The sequence below is a fragment of the Podarcis erhardii genome (assembly GCF_964252035.2).
Source record: "Podarcis erhardii genome assembly, chromosome: 14".
In the NCBI taxonomy this organism is placed as follows: domain Eukaryota; kingdom Metazoa; phylum Chordata; class Lepidosauria; order Squamata; family Lacertidae; genus Podarcis; species Podarcis erhardii.
The window spans coordinates 36,628,602-36,638,438 of NC_138503.1; the positions used below are offsets into that span (position 1 = coordinate 36,628,602).

Below are 9,837 nucleotides of genomic sequence, written 5' to 3' on the forward strand. Positions count from 1 at the left end.
TGATGGAGCTGTAGTTTAGCAAAATCTGAGAGCCAGAGGTTCTCCACACCAGTTCAACTGCCTAAGCATGTGTCCTGCCATTGAGCTACGTGCTCCCGGAATACAGTACTGGTCACATGAGGTGGCTACTGCAGCTCCTCCGCCTTCAGTTGTTGCTAAGCCCTAGGATGGATTAAAACATCCCATACGATGATGTTAGTTCTCACGCTACAAGGGTGGTGTTTGCTTCTTCGCTGCCTCTGATCCCACAGATGTTAACATGCTGGCAATTACCTTTGCTGCTCATCAGCCAACGACTCAGACCTCTGAGATGTTGTGTCCCTTAGATCAATATATACTGTTGGCGGCTCTGGAAAACGTTGCAGTTCAATTGGAGGAAGGCTTTGGCTGTTCGTCCATGATGCCAGGGTGGGTACATCTCTTGGGAATACAAATCATTGTGTCAGTGGATTATCCACCATCACAAAGTAAGGCACAGAATAGATTTTCTTAAAAGAATTTCTAAACATAACAAGAAGTCTGTTGTATAATGTTCTAGAAAAGAAAGCATCTCCTATTGAATTTTGTCCGTGACAGGCATGTCTACACTACAAATTTAAACCAATTGCAAAATGGTTTAGTTGACATTGCTCCTACACAAGGACTGCCAGAAACTGCAGTACTTTGCAGAGGCTAAGAAGAAGAAAATTCTTAATTTTAAGAGGTCTTATTGGGAGCAGGAGATGCTATGACAATTAAACCAGCCTTACATCCTTGGCCCAGTCCTGGAAACTACCCTTTCTTTTGTTGGAAGTCTTTATCATAAGCATTGACGTCAGGTGTGTACAAAACTGAATTCTGAAAGGCTTGAGGACCTACCTCCCATCTCCCTGGCACTCACTGAAGTTGGGAAACTTGGCAAGGCACCTCCTGCGGTGTGAGAAAAATGCCCTTGACTGCTTGAGGCATAGCTCTTCTAGCTTTCCCATGAGCCTTGTTTGTGACTGAGCCCTGACAGCTTCTGAAGGTGAAATAAAGAAGAGAAACACTCAGTCCAGCTGCCGGAAAGAATTTCAATGTTAGCATCGTTATGATTTCCCCAAAGGACATGAATGGGAGGGATGGTAAAGTGAGTGATGTCGTTATTCAAGAAAACTAGAAATTAAATCAGGCTTCCCAAAAGTGAAGTGCCAGACCACCAAGAGAGGTGCACATGAAAGCCTGGCTGCGGGGCGAGGGGTGGGGGACAATGCACAGGGAGGTTGGAATCTATTGCAATCAGTTGGTTCTCTGGCAGAACCTCAAGTCTGGGAGAATGCAAAAGGCTGTAAAGAGCAATGCAAGATGTAGATGGGGGAGATACAAGTGTGCAGAAGCGGTATAAATCCATTACTCAAGTTGGAGGGGCTTTGGGGATGAAGGGAAAGTGGTAGCTCCTATGGCCTGGGGCATTTTGAATATGATGCTGTCAGGCCAGGTAGCCAACACCACTCCACTGCTCTCTGTCAGGCTATTTTCCCTCAGACCCAGTTCTTTTGCATCCTTGCATGCTCCTCACTTCACTACAATCTGTCTTTTAGGATTTTGTCCCCCTGCTCTTGCCCTTTGGACTCCCATAACTTTCCTAGCGTTGATGGAGAATTCTAAGAAACCAAAACATCAATGCAGTTTTCAAAGGTTCCGTCTGCCATCTTGAGTCCAATTGGCTTCCAACTGTATCCAAACATAGAAAAAAACACCTGCTCCTTGATCTTGGGAATCACCATGCCAAATTTGACTATAGTATCTTAAGAGGTGCCCAAATGCAGGCGCAATGATCAACTTTCCAGTAATGAACTGTACCCAATTAAGTTCTTCTCAGAGCATATCTATTCAAAATACTGTAAAGAAAATTTGTCGTGCTTCAAAAGCCCTATAAAATTGATCCAGTCAGATCTCTAGCAAAATCTGACCCTTCCTCACCAGCCCATTGGACAAGGAAGAAGAGATGGAGGAAAGAAAGGGCATGTCGGAGAAAGAGAGAGAGAGAGAGAGAGCGCACACGCAAAATGGTGACTCTACCCATCACTGGTGGAAATTACACCACCAGGGAATGTGGCCATGGACAGAACAGAGGTTCTCTAGCCCTGCTGTAGACAGGCTGCAATCCCTGGTATAGTTCCCTGGAAGTGATTTCATTAAAACAATGGGACTTGTTTCTGAGTAAACCTGCACAACAGGGTAAAAAGCCTCTAGCCTGCTGACCAAACTTGGCCCGGCAAGCCATCTTGGGGGTAATCATGCCCAACTGTGGGTCAGCTAAGGGCAAGGCTTCAAAGGAACAATCAGGAGCTTAAAGTGACCTCTTGATTGTTCCTTTGCTGGAACAAGGCACATTCCCACTGCCCATCTACAGATTTGGTCTGGCAGAGTGGAGAAATAAGGATCTGGCCCACTGGCCAGGAAGCTGGAGAGGATAGGACTCAAATCTGGCATGACTTTTGAACTCAATTTTGCAATCTGACTTCAGCTCTCATGGATGCACATTCACCATGGTTCACTGAAGAAAAAGCGGTTTCCACTGTACAATTTCTATCGCCACTTTGCTTCTCCAGGTCCTGTAGTACCTTGTCTAGATTCCACTTCTCAATGTCCTGAAAGGAGAACAGTTTGCAGTTGAATGGGGCCACCGTAAAGTTTAAGTTTGAAAGGCTGTTAGCTTTATCCTAATTTCTTCTAATAATACATTCTTGCGTGCAATTCTGATGTATACACACATTTTTGCAAGCAATTTCCCTTAATATAATACATTTTTGTTGTTATTTTCCGTGATGCAGTTCAATGCACACTTTATACCAGTATATTCATTTTTATACACTTTGATTGGCTGGAGAATTGCACTGCAAAATTTGGAAAAGTTATTATTTCGAAGGATGGCTGTGGTTCCATTTGTGTATTATTTGGGAGGGTGCAAATTGTGAGATAATCAGCCGCCTACTACTAACATGCTTAAGTCTAATTAACACATGAAGGGCTTAAAACCATAGAGTATGCTGTTCTGCCAGGCTTAGCTATGTTCACTTCCCCTCACTCTGGGAGGAACTAGGTATTCAGACCTATTATCTCCCCCAGGCTACTTGATGTATAGATGATCCAGGTTGCTCCAACTCAGACCACATGGCTCTCACTCTTGAGTTCCTCTACCAATCATTTAGAAACTTTCACCACTCTGTAACTAAGCTACGTTTTACCACTTGTACAACTTTTTCTGAATGCTCTATGGAAAAGCACATTAATCTGTCCTTCTGAATAAATAATTTTTAACTTACTAAAGGTGTGGTCTTTCCCTATGCTGGGAGAAGAGGGGAGTATTTTGCAAATCACTTGGAAGGGCATATTATAAGGTCTAATAGCCTATATTTCCAAGCCTGAATTTGTTGCAGGTTTTAAATGTCTGCTGGGGTTCCTTCACCAAAGAGTACTGGCCCCAAACTTGGATCTTGGCACACTAGCAGAGGAAGAGGGGGCAGGGGGAGCGCACCACCCCTATCAGCGTGATCCCGGTGAGGTTCCATTGCGGCTGCCCCCCCCCCCCGCCTGCACTGGGTGCCCCAGCGCACCACACCCCTGCAGGCAGTGCACCACGCCCCCAGAACGCATGCCACGCCCCTGCAGGCAGCGCATCACGCCCCCGGGGTGCCTGCCAGCCCCGCCCCCACCTGCTCTCCGCCCCTGGTGCTGGAGCCTGAAGCTCTGCCACTGTCTTGGCATCCAGGAATTCTCCTTTCTATGTGTAATTTTTTCCTTGAACCAACACGAATTTCACAAGTTCACCTCTGAACACAAACTGAATTTCTCCCCTATCCCTACCGAAAACAGCACTGCCAATTGTTGAATCGTAGTTAAGCAAAGAGGGAATGGACTGATGGACTACACACTCTTTCTCCCATCCCCTTCTTTGGAGGACAAATTGTCCCTAGAGGATTCAACTGCATTTAATTGTTACATTGGTAGTGGTGTTAATCGTACTTAGGACTAAGTAACCCAGGTTCCCACATAACCCAGGATCTGAAACCTGCCTACCTGCTCCCTTTAGATGGCTGATTCCCCTGCCAGGCTTAACTGCAGACAACGGTTAAATTGAAAGTGCCATTTATGGCAGCTGAGAGTTAATCATGGCTCTTTCGTAATAGACAATCTGAAGCCGGAATCTAAACATGGTTTCAGCTCTTCTCTAAAGCAATGAGCAGTGCTATGGCTGATTCAATTGCATTTTTGTATTGTAACTTTTAAAACAGAAGAAAAAGGCACTTTCTGATTGTCCTGCGGAAAAGATAAAGTCCTATTCATCTGAACTAGGCTGCCAGGCTGCTCAATGGGGCGTCAGCTATGTTTCTGTATATTTGTTCTCAAATCACATGTGGAAAAAGGTAATAGGAACAGCATGTTTTTCATAATATGAACTCTTACGAGTGTGATGTTGTTGCTGTTATTTTTTTCCCCACACTAGAGCTGTGGATCTCTGTTATAATCTGACAGTTTCAGGGCAGACCATAATAGCATTTGCTATATCATTCTGAAGACGACACAAGACTGCCAATTACAACTCACTAGCATCACAACATGTAATGCTACAACAAACATGTAAATTCAATCCTTTCATTCTGATCCAAACAGTCTCAGTGCTGAAAGCTAATGCAGTTTCCATTGTAATAATCCCCTTTGTCTGTCACGGCATCTCAAAAGAGCTCTCTTCACTGTTTCCTGGATGATAAACCTCAAAGGAGTGAAGGAGCTCTGATTAGCGCTTCTCTAACAGGGCAGATTTTGCTTTTGGCAGTCGCCAGATCCTTCAATTTAATTTGTAATGTAAGACTGGAGCTAACTAACCGTGGTTTGGCAAAGACGAGAAAGATTTACTGGCTGAAACAAGCGTTGTCTCTCCTGGGAGAGAGTAGGAGATGGAGAAAGTAGGACAACAGAAACCGCATTGGATCCCAGAACTTTGTCAGAGGAGATGAACAAATACAGCTAGTGCAATCCTGTATGTTTACTCAGAAGCGAGGGTGGGCAAAACCCACCCACATTCCCTCCTGGGCAACCATCTAGGGGCCACATGCCAATGGTGAAGGGTCAGAGGCAAAAGTGGGGAGAACAATGGATGTAAGCTTTACCAGTGTACAGTAGACTAGTTTCTAAACACAGTCACACAACCCTCTTGATCCTCCATCCAGACAAGCCAGTGTCATTATCAAAGTCCAGTATGAAGCAGGATTGGTAAGGAGCATGGCTGCGGGGGGGGGGGGGCTGAGGGGCTGCATTTGGCCCCTTGGCCTAAGCTTCCCCAACTGTGAAATCCAATTACACAGTTATTGTATATGGCAGCCTTCCCCAATCTGGTGTTCTTCCAAGTGCTTCTGACAGCAGGCCCAATGGGCAGGGATGATGGGAGATGTGGTCCAAAACATATGGAGGAAACTAGGTTGGGGAACACTGTCAAATGCTGAAATACATCAGTACAGTGGCTAAGTTTATGAGCTCTGAGACGGACGCTCCCCAGTTCAAATCTCACTTCAGCCATAGATTTGCTAGGGCTAGAGCAGAGATGGGGGCATCAGTGGCCTTTCAGATGCTGTTGTATTCCAGTTCCCATGGGCTATGCTGGCTGGGAATGATGAGTGCCTGAGTCCATCAACCTCTGGAGGACAAACGGTTCCCCTTTCCAAGGCAATAGCTACGAATACAGTGGCACGAAGTGAGGGGACTCCTGAAGTAACAGGATGGACGCACCACTATCTGGAAAACTAGTATAACAAGGAGCAGGTAGGGCTAGATCCTTTCTCCCTAATGTGGTTGGGTTTTCTTTTACTGGCACAGGGTTGGGGCTTTATTGGCAGGGATGCATTTGATAATGGCACTCCTTGACTGGTGAAATGAATGAAGCAATCCAAGAAGGTGGCTAAATTAGACTTCCAGCGGTGGCAGAAATCTTGCCACTTTCACAGCTGGCATAAAATACGCACAATGCTTTAAAAAAAAAATCAGAACAAATTACCTAAGATTTATTTCTTCAGCGTATAAAATCTCAAGAGGAAGTCTTACGAGAGAAATTAGACTTTCTTGGGGGGGGGGTGATAAAAACGTTAAGTGTAAGGCATGTATAATGCAACAATTCCAAAACTATGGCCTTCCTAGGTTGGGTTTTACAAGAAAACGAACACCACAAAAACCGCAAAGCAAGTAGCCTACAAGTAGCCAACACAGCACCTTTGGGCCAGGGATAGGTCATCCCCCCCCCCCTGCAGATAGCTGAAGGTAATTCAAGAAGCAGGCTAACTTTGCACTCTCTTCAAGAATAACCCCTTTTACACAAGAGAAGTAGCTTGTTGCCAGACTCGCATAGCAGGGCTAGGGGATTGTCTCTGTGACATGGTTTTATTAGTTGCTTTCTTTTTAGGGGACTAAAATAAATTATCTCCTCCAATGTTTCCTTCTGACACTGTCACATCAGATTTGCAGTTGGTAACACCAGCATCGTAATCAACCTACCTTATTTTAGTGGCTGCTCTTGGTTAGGGATGCTTGAGGAATTTAATTCCATTTGCAGACCTCTCTTGCAACTCTCAAAGTAATGAGCGTATCAGAACCTAATTACCATTTGGATTTCACAGATCTCCAGATTTTGCTCTCCTCAAAACCACCAAAATGTGTTTAAATGTTCATCTCAGGATAAAATTCATTTATAAATGCAAACATTAATATGCAATGCATGTTTAAATACAATTTTGTCATAAAACATGCATTGAAATATGTACTTAAATTTAAAAAGATCTCCGTGGATTAAAAAATTAATGATCACAGATTAATACAGAAATAGGATGGAATGGATTTAAGAATGAGCACATCTGAAATTGACTAATAGACTGAGCTGTGCATCCCTACTCTTGGTACTGGCCTTGTCAGTTGGCCAGAGCTGATGGACTTTGGAAGGAATTAAGCCACAGCTAGGATTGTGAGAAGGCATTGATTTCCATTCTGACCCGTGTTCATCGCATGCAACACTGTTACCGTTCTGCTGCATTTCTGCTTCGAATGAAAACTATGTTGTTTGGCTTGCTCTCCATTGTAGTGCAATTTGGCATAATTAATTACATTATTCCACACCATTCATTTCAATACAAAGCAGACACAATGCAAATGGTGATGGTTGTGGGGAGATATCAATTAAATATCATTTGCAAACTGGAAAACAACAACAGTGGATAATATTGATTTCTGTACATAGGACAAATAAGCAAACAATGACAATTTCCACTCCCATGTCTGGTTCCATTGGGATTCTCTGACATCCTTAGCCAAACAGCCAACATGGCAATCATTGTCACCTGTACTGAGCATTTTCTTCTGTCCCAATAGACACACTAGAAAGACTTGAAGGACCCCTTTAATAGAAAAACAATAATGTGATGAGTGTGCTCACAACAATGAGTCTCTCATACCACCTTGAGCTCTCTTAAAAACAAATGCAAATTCCTACCCTTTATCTACCAGTAAAATTAACATTCAGCCTAACAAGATCAGATAATATTCTGCATGCTTAGACCTTCAACTTCCACAGACAACAAAGAACAGAGAATACAGAGAGGCTGTTATGAAGAATAGAGACCCATATTATTATGTGTACCTTGAAGGCAAACAGCATCAGCTCTCGGGGGTGTTCAGCTGAAATAGCTCCTGGCTCCTGTTCTGCAATTTCTAAATTGTTGTTATTGTTTTTTGGTTGGGGATGACCTAGTTCTCCAGAAGGGGGTCCCAATGCCGCCTTGGAGAGAATTTTAGTTTCTATTAGTTTCCTTCGTTCTTTTTCACTGGTGTTTAGCATCAAAAAAGGTGACACTTCCACAAATGGTAACGTATTAGGTGAAGAGCTCAGTCTCCCCTTATTTTCCCTGATATCTCGTTCTTGGTCTCCGGGGACCCCTGAGATTCCCTCTTCTGGTTTATTCTCATTTATAGAGAACACTGAACGAGCAATGGTCTCTTGGTTTGACTTTTCTTCAGTCACAAGACCAAATCCGTCCCTGTCTAGTAACACGTGTCCCCTAGGACTCTTGTCTTTCTGAAAAGTGGAATCTTCTCCATCTTCATTCCAGGTCTCTCTTGGATCTCTCATAAACTCAAATGTTTTCTATAAGTGCAAGAAAGATACCAGTTACACCTTGGTAAACAATACTAAGTATGTGAAGAACAGGTATTCAAAATTATAAAGACCGAATGAGCAACTTGTGAATTCAAACATGGTGGCTTGTGAGAATTACTTGTTGGGTCCCACCAATGATAACCATTAAAAACCAGAAAAATGTAGCTCAGTGGTAGAGCATCTGCCTTGTATGCAGAAGGTCCAGACTCAATCCCCAACATCTCCAAGTAAGGCTAGGAGAGAAATACTGGCCAACTCTTCCCTACTGGTAATACTCAGTTAGATAAACCAATGATCTGTCTCTGTATAAGGTAGCTTTCTATGGTCCTGTTTGTCATTGTGGTGGGGACTGCTGGGAGACCAGCTTCCTGTGTACACACACACACACAGTCATTTTTAGCTGCCATTTCAGATGGCTACAGCAGAGGAAGTGATGCAAAGAAGGGTCCACCTCATCAGCTTTGCTGAGAGACCAGCTCCACTTCTCAGTTCCTTTCATGCTGGTCATTATATAAGAGCTTTGTTACTGGTGCCTTTGTGCCTTCTTTATCCCAGAAGATGTCTCTTTTGGATCTGAATTGATTTTATGTATGTGCTGCTGTTGTTTTCATATTTATATGTATTTTGTAAAAAAAAAAAAAAAAAATTTATTTATGCAATACTTGTAACTATACTTGCAAGTGTTTTATATATGTTCTATACCATAAATCACTTCAGGATGTCTCATGGGTAGTAATTCATAAATGAAATAAACAAATAAATATTGTTGGTCTTAATACAGGCATTACCCTACTGGAACCCAGTGATGATAGGTAGGACCAATGACCTGCAAGTGTGCTTCTTCTGGAGGAAGGTCTTCTAGTTCCTCCGAGAAGTCAGGAACCAGGTTGGATTGATCACGCTGGAAGATGAAAAGCTCCCCATCATCTTCATTGCAATCAGACTATCAAACAGAGAAAAGAAACTGGGTGACATTCATTCCAAGGCAGAAAAGATGGGAAAGGAAGTAAGTGTGGATACTCAACTACACTCACTGCTGGGCATCTCACACTAGCTGCACTACATAAAGTTGTGAACTTCAAGCACACTTTATTGGAAGTAAATAATGTCAAAATTTATGCAACTGAAAATATGGAACAATACAATGGAACTGAACAGAGTTCATGATAAATACTGCAGTGTACTCCATAGGATTAACAATAGATTAATTATGTGTATGTAAAAAAAAATATCCCACAATTATCAAGATACAATTTAAATTATCACAACATGTCATAGGCAAAAAAGCTGTTTTTCCAGGGTTTATAAAATCAACTCCTTAAATTTTGACTCCACGTAGGCAGGATATTTTGAGCTGAAGACTGTCTTCCTGCAAATTTTGCTAGTATTTGTATCTTGGATGGCTAATACAGATGGTTTGAGATTGAAAGAACAGAAAATGGGGAATGGCACTTACCACTAAGGTGTCAGAATCCATTGAAGGAATCTGATCTTTCACTGCAGACAGGATGGCTCCCCATTGGAAAGGAGCTGTTGGAAGGTTAGGACCCCCCTCTTTTTCCTTGTTTTGATCCTCTGATGCCATTTGAAGTGATCCTATGTGACCTACTCAGCTGAATACTATGCTGGTACTAAAGAAAGAGCAGAGTAGAATAAACACAGGGTAGGAATGTCTACAT

The 9,837-nt window shown here is 42.9% G+C and overlaps 1 protein-coding gene across 4 annotated transcripts in view; it reads right to left on the reverse strand.

Annotated features, from left to right (window-relative positions):
• DNAAF8 (dynein axonemal assembly factor 8) overlaps positions 1 to 9,796 on the reverse strand; it is a 92,065-nt gene extending 82,269 nt beyond the window's left edge. For all 4 annotated transcript variants that reach the window (XM_081839508.1, XM_081839507.1, XM_081839506.1 and 1 more), the window contains exons 1-6: positions 9,615 to 9,796; positions 8,985 to 9,101; positions 7,643 to 8,146; positions 2,510 to 2,612; positions 859 to 1,000; positions 274 to 420 (exon numbers count right to left, since the gene is read on the reverse strand). In XM_081839508.1, coding sequence (XP_081695634.1) covers positions 274 to 420; positions 859 to 1,000; positions 2,510 to 2,612; positions 7,643 to 8,146; positions 8,985 to 9,101; positions 9,615 to 9,743 — 1,142 coding nt within the window. In that variant the 5' untranslated portion in view covers positions 9,744 to 9,796. The remainder of the gene's footprint in view (positions 1 to 273; positions 421 to 858; positions 1,001 to 2,509; positions 2,613 to 7,642; positions 8,147 to 8,984; positions 9,102 to 9,614) is intronic.
• Positions 9,797 to 9,837: the final 41 nt, after the last annotated feature.